The sequence below is a fragment of the Hipposideros armiger genome, unplaced genomic scaffold (genome assembly GCF_001890085.2).
Source record: "Hipposideros armiger isolate ML-2016 unplaced genomic scaffold, ASM189008v1 scaffold_205, whole genome shotgun sequence".
NCBI classification, from domain to species: domain Eukaryota; kingdom Metazoa; phylum Chordata; class Mammalia; order Chiroptera; family Hipposideridae; genus Hipposideros; species Hipposideros armiger.
This window is the reverse complement of record NW_017731555.1, coordinates 1,205,386-1,222,575: the sequence shown is the minus strand read 5'-3', so window position 1 is coordinate 1,222,575 and position 17,190 is coordinate 1,205,386. Positions and strand designations below refer to the sequence as shown.

Here is a 17,190-nt window from a genome sequence, read left to right as displayed (position 1 = left end):
TGCAATAGTTAATACTTTTTCCCCCTCAAAGTGTCAACCCCCCTCCCCCAACCCGCCGCTCCACTCCCCCCCCCACACACACATCATACATATCTATTACAATTCCATTGACTCCACTCCCACACTACATCAGGGAACCTTTTTGGTACATTGATCTATTTGCTGCTCTCTTATTCTCATTATAAATTTAGCCTTAATAAACCTAAGTATTAGAGATCAAGTTGGTTCATCTGTATTTGGAAATAGTTTTTAGGTTGTTTTAACCTGACATCGCATTAAAACTTATGCTATGAAAGGGTACTTGCATTTTAAAAGCACAAACCCTTCCCTTTCCACTGAGGTTTTCATTCAGTAATTCTTCACCACATTGTTGCTTAACTTCAAAAGGCTGTTGACTTAGATGGGCCCTGCTTTTGATCCTGAAGGCATGAAATCAAAATCCTGTCCCTCATAGTCATTTCCTGACACTCGCCTCCTAACAGGCTGGTGTCACCAGCCCTACCATTCTACCATTTCCCTTTATGTGCTATTTACAGGTTCACATTTGTGGTATAAATACAAAACAGCCAGATTAGAATGTTTCACAAACATACCAGAATGCATGCATCCAAATAAATATTATACTTCAAAATACCAATGTGCTAAACCATTTTCAATATCGTTTTTGGAACCAGTTGGATGGGATGAGAAACAGTGTTTCTTACTGGGTACTCTTTTATTTCTATACCCTTTTATTCCTTACTTTTCTTGTTCTCATATTACCGCTTTTTCCTCTATTTAATAATATAGTTCTATTTGTTGAGTGCCTACCGTGTACCAGGCATAAACAACCATGTTTCATTTAATTCTCGAAATAACTGTAAAGTGGGATAACCCAGTTCCAAATCTTACAGATGGGGAAATGGAGACAGTAAAAGTTAAGTCATTTGCTTAAGGCAGAACCAGAATTTTTCATTCAGTTCAGCTGGACTCTAATAGTGAGCTCTGGACACACCTTACACTCTGCCCATTCCCTGCTTTCTCCACCTGCCTCCACCGCCTGCCCTCTTGGTGTCTCCATGGGAGGGCTGTGCTGACTGTGACCTAGAGCCAAAGACGCTGAAGAAAAGGACCACATGACAGGAAACTGACCGAACCCAGGCAGAAAATCGAGTACATCAGGAAACAGAACTCAGCTTTGCAGACTGCCTATGTTATTAGTTGGAACTGCCTGAAAGAATGCCTTAATCCTGTGCTAGGAGACTTCAAATAGGAGCTCTTCTAGTGATGGAAGACAGGGGACAGACCTAAATTTCCATTCATGATCCAACTTACCTGTCCATAGGTAGGTGCTATAGAGGGAGCTGTACAATAGAACAAACACCAGAATCTGTCCAACAAAATTTTTTTCTTTAACAAAATTCCATATCATCATTCCAGCACAGACAATAGACTAAAGAAAAAATTACAAAAAAAACCAAAGTTAGTCAAATTCATGAGTCATACTCATTTTATTAACAGCAAATATATTATTATTTAAAATTATTGCTGAATAATTATCAACTATTGCATACTAGTTATACTAAAGCTTCAAGTTTTAGGTAAAAAGAAACCCTGTTATACCATGTTTAACAATTTACATATTCAATTGAAACAGATGACAACATTCTAAATACTAATATTTAATAATGGTTTACATAGAAAATGCTAACCTTCTTTCCATTATAATTTAAGACGTGCAAAGATTTAACTAGAAAAATAAGATTGTGAGTTTAATTTTTAAGGACTCAATTATTTCTATTAAAAAATGCAAAATTATCATCAAATGCCATTATTAGCCTCAATTTTATATAATTCAAGACCTATTGCAAAATTTAATAAATTAGGCATAAATAATTGTAATCAAATTGTAATTGATTGCATTTGGTAAAAAATACTTTTGACTTTATAACTGGAAAATACAGAGAAGTAATTTTCTCCTTTATAGTAGTATAATAAATGAGAAAAGTTCTAAACATTTGTTGGTTTACTAACCTGAGCGATGAGTAAATTAGTTGTAAGCATATGAGGAAGCTGTTTATATTTCTTACTCAAAAGAAGAATAGCGAGAGACCAGATCTTAAAGACAAAAGGTTAAAAAGTTATTTAGTTTCTTAGCCTTTATATTTACTTATTAAATAATTTATTATTAGCTTCTTTAAAGAATCCTCTTTATCTTAGTTCAGAAATTCCAATATTTACTTTAACCCATCTAGTTCCCTCAAGGGTATTAAGGTAAATTACCATATCCAAAGTAAAACAAAAAGCATGGAGAGATCCCATTGTAAACTAACTATCCAAAAGTGACAGAGTCTTTAAGAACTAATGCCTTGACCAGGGCCATGTTCTAACTTTCCCTACCTCTGGTGGCTGGGATGGGACACAGGTTCATAGCCAGCTATTCAGGAAAAGAGCTTAGATGGGAGATACAGTTACAATGCACTATTCTAAGTTATCCTTTTCTGTTTCATCATAGTGGCTCATGAGGTACCTAAATTCCAGGCTGTCTTACTTCAAACAATACACATTGCCTCCCTTAAGATTAATTGTCTTGCATTCTTTATATTTAAAAGGATTGGGTTTCTATTCTACCTGGACAATGGCCAGCTAAGTTTGCTGATTCATTTCCTTCTTTCTTCTCCCCTCACTGTCAATCAAAACTTATATTGTCTCTCTTCCCAAACTGCCTTCTTATCAATGGGCATTGATTTCAATATGCAACAGAAGTGAAATTTCTTAAAAATTACATTAATCATGTATTTATTTGTTGCCAATATACATATTCATCCCCGCCTCCTTTCCTTTAACAGTAAAAGTTGTCTTTTTCTTTTCCAGCCAGAATACTGCTTGAATTAATAGGCAACATGATCTGTAAGATACTCTAGTTGTCCAAGAAGTAGATATACCCAAGAAGTTTCATTAACATGAAATGGGTGGTTGGACATGGTCCCAAGGATCCTGCAACCCCATGATTCATTCTATAACAGCTAGTATAGTGATTCACCATGTGCAGAATGCTTTTCACACATATTGTCTCATATAATCTCTAAAACAATCTCTGGAAATAGGTAAAATTATTATCTCTATTTTATAGCTGACAAAACTGAAGCTTAGAGAAGTTAAGGTCCTCCACAGAGATATACAGCTAGTTTGTGATAGGGCCAGGGGTCAAATCCAGGGGTCAGATCTCATGCCTTGTCTGCTATTCAACTTTGACTCTCAGTTGGAAAGACAAAACTCAGAAGGCTGATATTATATTTTATGGGAAGGCTTTAGCATTCTCTATTGCCTAAGAAATTAGATTTTTAAATCCCTAATCTTCTGTTACCAATGAAAACTCACTGTATGTTTTTCACTCAGTTTTACACTGAAACGTACTTACCAAGGAGACCAGGCTGATAATACTTATATCAAAACTAACATTCTGTATGGCATATGCCAATGGCTTAGGGTCCATTGAGGGAAAGGTCAGTAACCAGGCAGAAACATACATGATGGGTGCAGACACGAACGTGCTTATTACCATCCCTGAGGTTATCTACAAAAATGAAATCAAATTGAGGAAAGGCTCACAGTTACACTTAAACAATTACCCTAAACTTTAAATAGCCACAGCATACTAAGGCATTCTAAAATAAAAGCAGAAGGCATCATAGAATCCAGCATGTTATCTAATACGATATTCCCCCTTTCTGAGAATTCTTAAAAGAAAACACAGTTAAGTTCCCTTGGCTCCTTCCTCAATCTATACACAATTTATATTTGCACATAACAAATAGTAAACATCCCACTGCTGATGGTTATCTTCTAGGTTCTAGGAAGTAAACCATATTAATGATCTAATTAAATTGATGAGCCAGTTTCTTTCCACACTATTTCATAAAACATAGGTTAATAAGAGCAATTCAAAAAGAAAAAATTATTATGCAAACATTGTACAGATTAAAAAATGGAAGTGACCTTTGTTAAACAATTTAGTTCCTTCATGTTATATTTCAAAAACATTTACTCTAATGCTGTAGATAACATCTACAATATGTTTAGACATTGGTAACAATTTGGTGTTGATTTTAACCATTTACTGCAGTTGATTATGTGTTTTTTTGCATCTGGTGGTTAAATTATCAATGAATGAAGTAGATTTTTTTCCCTCAAAATTTAAAAAGTCATTCTTCTGTAAATATCTTTTAGGCTTAAGTATAAGTACAGCAATAAAATACTTGAAACTACAAAAAGAATAATGAAAAAAGCCATGGCTGAATAAAGACCTCAGATTAAAGAATTCTATTGTTATGTGATGTTACATGATACTCCCTTATACACAATGAAGCAGCTTATAGATATCAAATTCTCATAATAGAATGCTGATTTCTGTGTTTTGAAAATTCATTTGCTACTAACCACACAAACGAGCAAACTTAGAAAAGTAGTGTATACATACAATCTCTACTTCCATGTTGAACTGTGTTGCAAAGATAGCCACACCTGGTGCTACAGGAAAGACACCATACAAAAATGCGTAATTTGATAAACTTGTATGGTTCACTACACTGCCGCCCTTGTCCAAGAGTTCCACCATTTCTCTGCACAGAAGTGGCAGCACCAGGCTGGAAGAAACAAGAAATGCATCATAACTTGATATTAAAGCATGCTGGTCCCCAAGGGGTAAATTGCTCTAGTGAACTTGGCATTAGGTTATTCTTCTTCTCCTGCCCAGAAGGTGTAGCTATTGGCATGAACACATTCCCTGTATGCCCACTTGTGGACACTTTGTTGAAAGAATCAAGAATTCAACTTGGAGCCATTTATATTATTGTATAACATGATTTTAGAAACACTTCAAACATGAGGGATTAGAAGGAAAAAAATTCAGATTTTTTTGGTTCTACAAATAATTTTCTTGAAAAATTTGTAATAATAGGTGCTGTTTCTTGCTTCCTTTATTAATTCATTGAAACGTTGAAAAAAAAACATTGACAATGTGAGTAAACTTTTTTCAAGAAAATTACTAAACTTATTTCTGAAAAGAAAACGCTGATCTTTATTATAACCAGGGGTTTAAACGGTTCAGGTCATGATAACAATGCTGCTCCATTAGATCCTCAAAACCTGTAGAAAACTAGGTGTCTTACAATTAACTTTGCATCTTTGTAAAGACAAAAAAGTTTAGCAAAGGGAACTGAAACAACTAAAATAGAGCAGAATATTAGTGAAATCCAGACCTTGTGAAGAGTCAATTATTAAACAAGAAAGAGCATTATCAACAGTAGCTGAGCTACTGGAGCTTTCCTTTAAAAAGAACAAGACCAAGGTTGATGATATTGTCACAGTAGCACATAGAGAGATGCTCTAGAATGGAGTAAAGAACTACTCTTAAAAAAAAAAAAAAGATGAAAATATCGAATAGGGATCAAAGACCCAGAAAAAAAGATTTAAAAAAGTTAGAATATTTAAAGTCTACTTCCAAGTTGAGGTTGATAATTCTATTATTGTTAGACCCATATTTATTACTGTGGCAATACTAATTAATACCTTATTTCTGAGTAGCATAATACCATGACAAATAATATGCAGAACTTAGTCATTTTTACTATTTTGAAAATATAGATACTATTTCATATAGCGCTGGTCTCATGATTTGAATTGTCTATACAAGAGCTGAACTCAATAGTTAAGTATGCCCCAAGTACCTTAGGATAAACTTGCAGTAAAATTGATGTCATTTGCACCATGAAGTATATATAACTCCATGGCTAATGAGCTAAGTACGCTGAAGAACTATTAACTAAGGAGCTGATTAGAACTTTTTATTTGTCAGGCTAGGATCAGATGATTGACAGTAATTATTCATATTGACTTATTTTTATTTAGAAATTCAACCACCCTCAGAATTACAGAATATTTTCCCCAAATTCATGATAAAAAAGTTTATATTCAAAATTATTGTTCTCATCATGAATAAGATGCTTTTGACTTTAGGGTTTTAATCGATTTTGAAAACTCAGAAGTCCTTCAAAATTCCTTAAAAATATGATCACACTGGGACAGTAGGAGATATTAAGTAAAATTACATAAAAGCTGAAGGGAAACCAATAGTCTTATCCTCTGACAGAAAAATGGAAAGGGTAAGCTACATGGAATAAGGAAATGACTTTCCACATCGCATTTTCCTTTAAATCACAACTATTTAATTTGGAGGGATTATTACTATCAGACGATTTAAAGGAGAAAATAGTTACAGACACATCCCAATGAACTGGCTAAATACAAGGCTTTCACAAAGTATTATCCCCGAGTCAAATAAGTGCAACTTACAGTTTAGCTGTGATGAGAAGTGTTAGTACAACAAATGCCGACTTCTTCAGTTTCTTTATTTTTCCTACCATTGTAAGACCAAGATAAAATAGAGCTGATCCAGAAAAAGAATTTGCAAGTCCATCAAGAAAATTTTCCATATATTCGGGCACCTTTTTATCGAGAATAAAATTGAAGGCAATGCCAATGAAGACCATAAATACTATTGGGTTCTGTAATACACGCAGAAGTCCAAGTCCCACAATTTTTACTTTGTTTTGAGAAGCATTTTGAGTGTCTTTCCATTTCTGGATTTCACAGAAAATGAACCCGATAGGGTTTAACATCATAAGAGATATTGGCGCCACCAAATAAATGTACTGGAGATATTCTGGATATGTAGTTTGATATAAAGCTTCAACTGAAAAACAAGAATTAAAATTGATTTTAAAATGATTACCACAGAAACATATTAATAAGTTATGTATACAATGGTTTCTGTGCTTAATCACAGCATATTATAAGTGAATCTAAATAGTACAGAATGATCTCATTAGCCTTGTTTTGGAAAAAGTACATTTTTAGTAAGAAAGCTAAAATAAAAAACACATTATGTTACAAAATGATCATCAACTTTCACAATTTTTAGTTAATACCCACTAGTTTTTACTGAATAGAGGCTTAGACTAGTCACAATAAAAGGGCAGAATTGTAGAATTCCTAAAAGAGACTAATTCAAAGTAAAATTCTTGTAACAAATTAAATGTTTAAGTAGTAATAGCTACAAGGTGGTTGTTGGTTCCTTTGAGAGAGAAGTTTCACTGGAGTGGTGAAGCAGAAGTCAGGGTACAGAGGACTGAGAAGCAAGTAGGAGACCACAAACTAAAAAATGAGCACTGAAGTGATGGAGTCCAAGCTATATAGGAGAAGAATTAAAGATGGGAGATGGCCGACAGATAGAAAGTAGAGCGGTCAGACTGGAGCTCTCTGTGAAGTCTAAGAAGTACATGTTGTTGGAAGTTTAGGAGTTCAGAGTAAGTCAGATAGTGAGCTACTGAATTTAATATTTCCCAGATGACTAGGTCCAGGATGACCTAAGATGGCCATCTTAGTTGGTGGCTGAAATGGAGTACAGGGCAACATCACTGGAGATGAAGAGGTCAAGGAACTAAGAGGGCAGAGAATTTGATGGGTAGTTCACATGGATGCTAATGTCAAACAAGATAATGGCAAAACTTGTGAGCGGAGCAGAGAAGTCAACAGTGACCCAGATATTCAAGCCTTCAATGCGGGAGCAATGACTAGAATGAGGTCAGCAGATGACAGCAATAAGGTTAAGTGGCCTAGCCAGGCAGCATACATCTCAGAGGCAGCTTTTATAAAACAACAAATAACAATGGCCCACCAGTGGTACAAGGTGTCTGTGACGATGCCAGTCCTATCGACCACTGCGCATGCAGTATGCAGGTGAGAAAATGGACAACCTCCATTTGAGAGGAATGAAAGGGAATGAAGGGCTTTAGGGAAGAACAGTGAAGATGAGAAAGAATTAGGGATGCAAAGCTGGATAAGAAATGTTTGGGAGGGGAATACAGTGGAGTCATGTAATGCACATTAAACTAACAAAATTTAACTACACCCTCTTAGGAAAACAGAAGTTTTTTTTTTTTTTTCATAAAGCATGTTCCCAAATGCAAACTAATTACTTCACTTGCTATTCACTGAAGAACAACAATGTTAGAGAAGAAAATTTGACTTAAGAGAAAAAATTAGCCTTAGGTGAAATGGTGCAATATATACAAAGTATGTGCGATGTATTTTGTAGGTGAGTTAAGGGCTTTTTCAAGGGTTTGACTGTACATGATGACTTTAGAACCTAACCCCTTCTGAGTCTCCTCAGAAGGCGGTAGGTGGGTTGGATCAGACTTTCAGCAGTTTCTTGGTGGAAGTGAGGGTTGGTGGCCTGGTCATGGGTTGATCAGGGCACCTTAGAACTTTGAAGTAAGCAACCTGGTCTCTAGGCACATTTTTGGCAATGAGTTTTGAAATTATTCAATCTGATTTATAAATGATTTGAGGTTAAGATAGATAAATAGAACAAACACAATCACTCACAAGGAAGGAGGCAATCGTGAGAAAAAATGTCCAAGATTAGCTTTCTCAATTTACCTTAAGATAATGTGACAGAAGTAGGAAAATATATTTGTTTACTCAGGATACATAAGTTCAGTTAATGTCATTCACATGTCCCATTAAAGTTATGTAACTAGATTATATAACCTGCAGAAGTTCATCTTGTTCTCATTAGCTAAAAACTACTTTTTCTAAGATTCAATTCCCTTTCGTTAGCTAAGCACACACAGAGGTCTATAATAGTTCTGAAATAAAGCAGTGGTTAAACAAACATATTTGGTTACATAAAATTTCACAAATTCTTTCCAATTTCCAAATTAAATATACCAGCTCTATATCCCTCAGTGGTTTTCTTTCATGTTTCATAAGGTTTCATCTTTTAAGTAAAAAAAGCAGCTTTTGATAACTATTCCTAGGTACCTACACTTGTTCTGATTAGACAGTCTATCTCTAAGAGAAAGGCATCCATACCTGCCCGTCACTCGATTTTTAAAATAGAGAGTATATTTTGGAAAAGCCTTGTTTTCAATCTGAGCATAAGAATTTTCCCAAGTGGCCAAGATAAAATGCATAAGGTAATTTCCTTTAACAACTTATATCACACAAAGCCCCTTAAGTTAATGCCTTTTCCCAGAATTTCCTTTTCTGGCACACTAGCACTTAATCACGGTCATATAATAGACTTTAGATTGTTTTCAAGCTCAGTGCAAATATGAGCAAGGCTTTATTATCTGGGGCTAGCCATTCACCAAGTACTTTCTTCTTTTGCGGGATCTTTTGTATTTTCTCCTCTTGATTCCTACTACTGTCACTACTCAAAAATTTCAAAACTGTATCCATTTGATTTTTCTTGACCACCCCTTTCATCCATTATATTCACTGCTGACAATACCATCTAAATCTTAACTTTCAAAAATTAAGATTTTCCCACAGCTCTCACCACCCACAAGAACAACTATAAAACCTTTCTTTTTCCATTCACAGTCCAGTCTCTACAACTGGCCCCTTATTTACCCAGCTCATCTCTGGGAATACCCATCTATTACTTAATGCAAAGCCTTCATCAGCCAGTTTAATATCATAGTTACACCACACAAACATCAGATTCATAACTAGTTCTACATGTTGACCATCACCCCAACTTGTTGAAATCTCTCCTATCTTATCTAAATCATGCCTACTGTTAAAGGCCTGTCTCAGGTACCACTTCTTCCACCATGTCTTCAGTCTATGTCATGGATCTCCTCTTCTCTGGATGGCTCTAGTACCTTGATTCATACTAGTGCCACTTCAACAAATTCTAAGTTCAAATCCATTTATAACCTCCAGTCCCCAGCACAGTGCTGAGCAAATCTGAAAATAGTTGCTGAACGCAATTAACACATCAATGAATGTCAAAGGTTTCAGAGTAAAAATGTATTTTGTAACACACAGTAATTTATATCTAGTTGTTACTTGTTAACCTGTTTTCTTTTTATATCCAAATTTTCTTCTTTTTTCATATTCTGAATATTTATAAAGCAGGTTACTACTGGGGCATTTTAATTCAGTTGAATGGGTATTTGAAGGCAAAAGACATATAGTCTAGCAGGACAGCAAAAAATTGGGAATAAATAAACTCTTGTTAAATTACTAGAAGAAAATGGTTCAACATGGAAATTTCAGCCCATTTCTGCTATTCATTTGCATAATTACATAACAGTACATCTTTATAAATTGGTAGTGCTATTGTTTTGTTACCAATCTGAAGATGGTTTTCCAAATCTGAAAAAAAAAGATGTGAAAGGAGTGACCCATATTAACAAATTAGGGCTATTGTCATTATATCAACTATTAAGTTCTAATTAATTAATACTTATAAATAAGGCTCTTGGGGGGAGGGGAGAATCCCACTCTGAGGAATTATATAGCTTTGAAGAACTAAGACACAAAATTAGCCACCTACTACTGTGGCTCCTATTTTGATTCCCGCAGGTTTTCAATCCCTAACAACTAACACAAAGACCCAGACAAGATCATTCTGTTATTTAAGGGCATATAGTTAAATGCTTCATTTCCTTTTTGTTTACAATTCAAGCACTAGAGCATAATTATGATTAGTCAGGGTACATATGCTATCAGCATTGTTTGAAGAATAAATTATAGGATTTAACTATGCCCGATTAGTGTCTTTTAATGACAGAGGCAGGGAACTGTTCTCATTTGCTGAAATCAACATTTCACCTTGGTAGATTCTTGGTTTCTTCTCACACTCAGGTTTCTTTAAGTGTCTTTGAAATGAGCTGTTCTAAAACACAGTGAGCTTCTTTTTTCGTCTGTACTAAGGCACTGTCGTTTCCTGTCACTTGGGTATAGAAAAATCATTTTAATATAGTTTCATAGACTGTTATGATTGTCATAGTACAGAGAAAAAGGAAACATGACTGTCCTTTTTCTTTATTCATTATCTACCTTCTCCAGAGTCACGTGTAAATTGGACTGATGTTGTGGAACAAATGCAGTCTTAAACAGGACATTTCTTATAAGCTGTGATGTTTATCTGTGAACAAGAGAGTATAAACTCCTGAGAGAGGCCACGTAACAAACTGAAAGGGTCTTCTCTCTAGAGACACAGTCTTCTCTGTTCACAATGAATGAGGCCAGAAGGCAGATGGGCATGGACTGCAATAAAAAATGATCTCCCTGCTGCAGACACACAGCCCTGTAGTTCTGTATCAAACCTTCCAATCTGCAGGTATATGAAAAAAGCACTTCTGTCTATACTATTGGTTTCTGGTAAAATTATTGTCTATAATCTAATGTTATAAGAGCTCTTGTGCTTAAAAAAGAAAGAACCCCACAGATATTACAACTCAAAATCTATAAGCCTAGTCATCAGGGGAAATTGGGCTAGCACACTGCTGGGAACATGATTATTTCCAGATTCACTGATTAGATGTGGGGCAGAAGAAAAGCAGTGATAAACATGGCTGACTACATTTTTTTTTAGTTGGAGAGTCTGCTTTGATATGAAAATGGACAAACTCATTTCATAGGTCTTTTCCCACTACTACTCATTTTATGGAATATTTACAGATTAATGTAAATATAATAAAAATGTTGATTCTCTCTGAAAGTAATGTATTGTACAAGAATGTTGTTCACAGGTATATTCCCAGCAGCTAGCACAGTCACGGGTACATAATGGGTGCCTAAGAATGAGTGAATGAATGGATGATTGAATAACTAGATCCATAATATTCAGGTCCTCACCTTGTGATACATGATCAAAGCACAACATCATTTTTAACTTAAAAATAAAAATATTAAAAAAGTAGTTACTAAGTATACACTTTCTTAGTGGAAGAGTGTTCTGGGGAAAAAAAAGTTTCCTTTTAATATATTTCAACATTCCAAATTGGTATGTTTACTGCTGCATCAGGAAAACACACACACATAGAAATAAAATCAGGCTGCTTTAAAGAGTTGGAAAGGTAAAGAAGGAAAAGTTGGAAAGGTGAAAAAGCCCTCACCATTTTTTCTCTTAAACAAGGAGTTGACTTCAACTAAAGTACCTTCACATTTTGAAGAGCAAGCTCAAAAATGAGCATTAATGTAAATTAATATATATTCTAGATGATAAGAAAAATAAGGGAGGGAAAAAGTCACTCAAATTTCCACTGCTACCATTTAATAAAGACTGTTTTTATACAGACATATGCCTATCTTTTTTACATAATTTAAATCAGAATCTGATCTCTTCTGGAAATTAAACTTCTTTCATATGTTATTATTGAGAAGAAAAAGAATACTATTAGAAAGGAAATTCACAAAGCTTATTTTGATAGAACCATTTATTTTAGGTAGACCTTTGAAGGAGCCTCAAACTCTGAAGTTAAGGAAAAAGTATAATTCATCCTAATTTAAGACATATTTAAGAAAAAAATGTGAAAGATTTCTCAGATATAAGAGTAAGTATCACTAACAAATGCTTAAATTGAAAGGCTTACATTTTGTTACCTTCTAAAACACTTGCATTTTTTAAAAAAAACTTGAAAGATAAAAAATAACTTACCTATAGGATATCCCAAGGCAAAGTCATTACTTTGTGTAGCAAAAATAGGGAATAGTCCAGCTTTGCTAAATCGACTATCAGGACTGGCAACCAATAAGGTTAATACACATACAATGAAAAATACAGAAGCTTTGGCAATTAAGATGCTATATAGGAAAGACCAATCCACATTGGTTAAATTAAGTACAACCATGTTTTTGAATAATAAAGCTGGAAGTGCAAATCTGGAGACAAAATTTCCTAGTCCTTTGGCCTGTGTTGATGTTATGACATTGGCTCTTCCTGCTATGTAGCCACAAAGGACTATGCCAAAGCATTCTAGTAAGGCTGGAAAAAGCCTTGTTATTGACATTGAAGGTGCATCATTAGTGGAATTAAATCCATGCATTACTGTTGAGGACAAAGTCTTGGTCACATTGACTGCAATGGTTAAGTTCTTGGCAGGTAAATCAGAAAAAGAATTCATTTTCTTTCACCTTGCAACTCCAACCAGATCTCTGGAAATAAAGAAGAAAGATTCAATGTGACAATCAATAAGAACAATTTTAGCTGAAAGGATATATTGGCAAACCTAAACTTATTAAATGGCCAAATAAATACACATACTTTTCTTCAACTACCATCAGAGAAAAATACAAGTAAAACCAAAAAAGGGTGGGAGTGTTTCCTAGCTAACAATAACCTCTTTACTCTCAAAGGCGGGTCACCTCAAAATATTTATGTGCCTGTCCTATATTCAGTATCAGACCTGAGTAAAGTAAGATCCACAAATATTACAGCTGCAGTGATGCCCTGGGATCCCCTCCAGTGATCCACACTTGAGCTCCACCTACTGATTAAGAGCATGGAGCTCAGAGTGTCTGCTGAATGTTCACCTGCATCAAAATTCTCCAGAAAGTTCACAAGTTCTCAGGACTTCATCAAGGAGACACACTGGACAGGACGGGCCTTTCTGGCCTGTAGTCATGCTTGACTATAGGATATGAAGAAGGGTACAGTAGAGTATCACTTATCAACTTTGTACCAGTAAATTATTTTTCACTTTCCTCATCTGTGTAATGGTAATAATAGTGCCTACCTTAGAGGAACTTGAGATTATTCAAGGAAAGTCCTTATGATCACATTCGGCACAAAGTAATCACTTAACAGAAGTTAAATATAACTTTTGGTAGCATGTAAGAGAGAGAAATGATGGCATCCCACCGACCTACTCTTAGTTCCTTTTATACCAGCCACATATACTGGCCTTCTTGAATGCCCCAGAGTCCCTTTGTGCCAAATGGACTTTGCACATGCAGTTAATTCTAAAATGGTCTCTTTTCTACCCGCCCACCACTCTCTACATAATACCATCTACTCATCCTCCAAATTATACAGTTCAGGAGTTGCTTTGTCAGGTGAGGCTTCTCTGACCCCATAGCCAGGTCAGGAGTTTTTCTCAAATAGAATCATGTTCCTTATCTTCAAGCCACTTTTCTCATTATATAATAATATTATGCATTAGAGTGACTATTTGATTTATGTTTATCTCCTTTACTAGACTTTAAGTGCCCCAGAAACAGTGCCTGTGCATGTTTTTGATTACTGCTGTGTCCTTAATATAATGCATGGCACACAGGAGATTCTATATGTGTAGATTTATTTCACCCGTTAGTGAATCAGTGTTCACTTTTAGGAACTATCTAGTTCACAAACAGAAATCTCTCTCTCTGTCTCTTTTTTGAATGATAAAGTATTCTATGTTTTTCACTATAGCAACAGGCCCAAGACCACAGAGTGTGTTCTGAAATGTTCTAAAGCTGTTCATAAAATGTTAAAGAGCACAAAATGTGTTGTAAAATGTTCTAGCAGAAAATGCTAAAGCAAGGTAAAATTCTTTATGTTAATATTACAATACAATACTTGTCAGATTCCCCTTCTGTTGCTAGGGACACAATCAACATGAGGCTTGGATAACTCGGCAACTAATCAGTTATTAGTAACTTGAAATTAATATGGCGACAATTGCCAATTTCTAAGTAATTATTCTGCATTAACCATATAAAGTGGCCTTATATAATACGGTAGAAAGTAAAAAAAGCTCATGCGTCCTGAAATTTACAATGCCTAGGTTAAGTTCTCAAACACCCACATCACATGAAAACGACTCAGATGGCAGGCCACAGACCAGCAACAACTGATACTCAGAGGTGTGAGCGAGATAATTTTCTTTGTGCTACCCTGGTATAAACTGAACAAGTACAAGAAAACTCACATTTAATCTGGATCAGGACAAGTATTTTTCTACTAGGATTAGATAGGAGTGGTCAATATACACAAACCCTCCAATACTCACATTTGAAGTTTAGCAAGTAAGCGTCAAATTACATCCTGGGAAAGCTACTGGTTGGTATAGGTACCCATAGTTGAAGTAGGAGCTGGTAAACAATTAAACAAAGGTGGTAAACATTTGGAGCCTTTAAAGATGTGGACTTGAAAAGGCAGTGCTAAAGAACAAGGTGATAAACTAGCCCAGTTTCTGTTATTTTTTTAGAGTTCTCTATTTTTCTCTGCCTGGAGTATTAATAACTCACACTGCTCACTACCCCTTATTTGTACCACACTAGCATATCAATGTATTCCAATAATTTTCTAATCAACAATTTTAAGTAAACGAGTGGTTGTTCAGTGAAAAGAGTCAAATATACCTGAACCCAATTTTGGGTCTTATTACTTATCAACTTTTTGGGCAAGTTACTTAGCCTTTCAGAACCTTGGCTTCCTCAGCTGTAACATTAGAGTAAAAACCTCCTTAGAGAATAGTGTGAGGACTGCAGATTTTATACGCAGCTTATCACAGTAGCTTATCACAAGAGTAGACTTTCAGTAAATGGTAGTAATTGCTATTAGGAGTTGTCCTAATATTAATGATAAGAATGGTAACAAATTAAATATAATTTATTGACCTATGCCAGATCGTCAAACAATACTTGGTATTAAAGCTCCTCCAACTAAAATAGAGGGATGGGGAGGGTCATAAGGTTATCAGTTGAAATTTTGTACCTAACAATTACGAGGAGTTTAACTTAATTTATTAGTTTTATAGTAAATAGTTGTTAGCAGAGAAGGGAGAGCTCTTTATTTTTCTCAAGGTGGTCAAATAATTGTAGCAATGCCCAGGTTTGACTTTCAGTTAGTTGAAGAGAAAAACTCTGAAAAGTAATGTGCCCTTTTCCATGAGGTTTCTTTTAATGTTCCTCAACATTATATAAAAGCAATACCTGCTAGTTGAGGGAAAGTCAAAATAACCGAAATGGACTTTCAGAGCTTTGTCTCACCTTAATCTTTTTTTCTTCCCCCAATAGGAGGAAAAAATGCTTTCTAGAGCATTCTTTTAAAATGAACAGGAACCACAGCAACGGAAGTTTTTAAAAAAACTTACATCCAGTTTTTTTCATCTCATTAAAACAAGGCTTGTTACAGAACAAACAAGTTGATCTGTTACAGTAAAAAAATCACTCACTGACCACTCACTGGGGCAGGGAGTGGAGAAATACTAGTATATACAGATCACTTCAGGCTACTTCATATTTGGTTTGGATAGAATCGGAGAACCACTGAAATTGTAACAACTGATATTATTACATGAAAATGGGGAAGAGGCTTCTGATTAACTTCAAAGAAAGCTTTAAACTCTTAGGCTGTCTATTTCTCAAACACCCAATACCCTTTATCCCATGGGAAAAGCATAATACAGTGTAGTACTATTAAAGCACTCGTAATTCAACATCAACCATCACACCATCCACCCACTCCCACCTACTTGTAGATGACCAATGTCCTCCCAACAGACCCAGGGTGGGGAGCACTAAACACTACTCTTCCCTTGTTGTCAGGGATAGACTTTGGCCCTCCAAGATAAGGGTGTGGAGAGTGGTTAACCATATAGGCCTCCCAAAGTACAGCTGCCACCCAATGCCTGGGCAGGTGGCAGTGGGAGAGGAAAGGCAACTCAGGGTCTGTGCCTGGGATAAAAAGTTGGTCCTTCATCTTCCCCAGGGCATAGGAGTCAACAACTTCAGGGTAACTGACATGCTCCAAAAAGGGGTAAGGGGAAAATTTTGGGGCAACGCTCCAGGTACATGGGCAGAAGCTCCCAGAAAGGCAGATACTGAGGCCACCCCTTGAAATAAAGGGAAGAGGCCGAGAATGACAAGGTAGATGCACGTGCAATGAAATGCTCCTCAAACTGGAAATGGTAGTTCTGTCACCGGAGGACAAGACCCCCACTTTCCTTATGTAAGCCTTCCCGGGTGGCCATGCACGTCCTAAAGAAGGGCACTGCGGGGCAGAGGCGGGCAGGCGCAGGCAGTGGGCCTGGGCGCCAAGGGCTGGGCGCTGCCCACATACTCAGACCCAGAGGGTGGGGGTACCGGGCGCCCACAAAGACAAGCCAGGACCCACAGGTCCGCACCCCGGGGCCCATCTCACCTGCTACATCTGCAGCCCGGAGCCGCGTGGAGAAGGGAGTCGGTGCTTGCTGTGGGCCAAGCAGGGAGGAAATCACCGTTATCTCCCACCTCCACCCCTCCTCGCAGAGAGCTGCTAGCTGTCGGCTACAGCTGCTCAGTCACGTTCCGCGAAAGTGAGGTGCAGACAAGACGCGGCCGGGTCAGCTCCTCCCAGAGCCGGCCATGCGGCCCCGCCCCGCC

The 17,190-nt window shown here is 36.4% G+C and overlaps 1 protein-coding gene across 2 annotated transcripts in view; it reads right to left on the bottom strand.

The window, feature by feature from the left end:
• The window catches only part of GPR155 (G protein-coupled receptor 155), a 37,252-nt gene extending 20,073 nt beyond the window's left edge, over positions 1–17,179 (bottom strand). Inside the window, exons 1-8 of one of the 2 annotated variants that reach the window (XM_019653725.1) lie at positions 16,970–17,179; positions 14,835–14,916; positions 12,500–12,996; positions 6,334–6,733; positions 4,460–4,625; positions 3,401–3,556; positions 2,014–2,097; positions 1,315–1,432 (exon numbers count right to left, since the gene is read on the bottom strand). In XM_019653725.1, coding sequence (XP_019509270.1) covers positions 1,315–1,432; positions 2,014–2,097; positions 3,401–3,556; positions 4,460–4,625; positions 6,334–6,733; positions 12,500–12,965 — 1,390 coding nt within the window. In that variant the 5' untranslated portion in view covers positions 12,966–12,996; positions 14,835–14,916; positions 16,970–17,179. The remainder of the gene's footprint in view (positions 1–1,314; positions 1,433–2,013; positions 2,098–3,400; positions 3,557–4,459; positions 4,626–6,333; positions 6,734–12,499; positions 12,997–14,834; positions 14,917–16,969) is intronic. The other variant, XM_019653726.1, reaches the window with a different exon arrangement.
• Between the last annotated feature and the right edge of the window lie 11 nt (positions 17,180–17,190).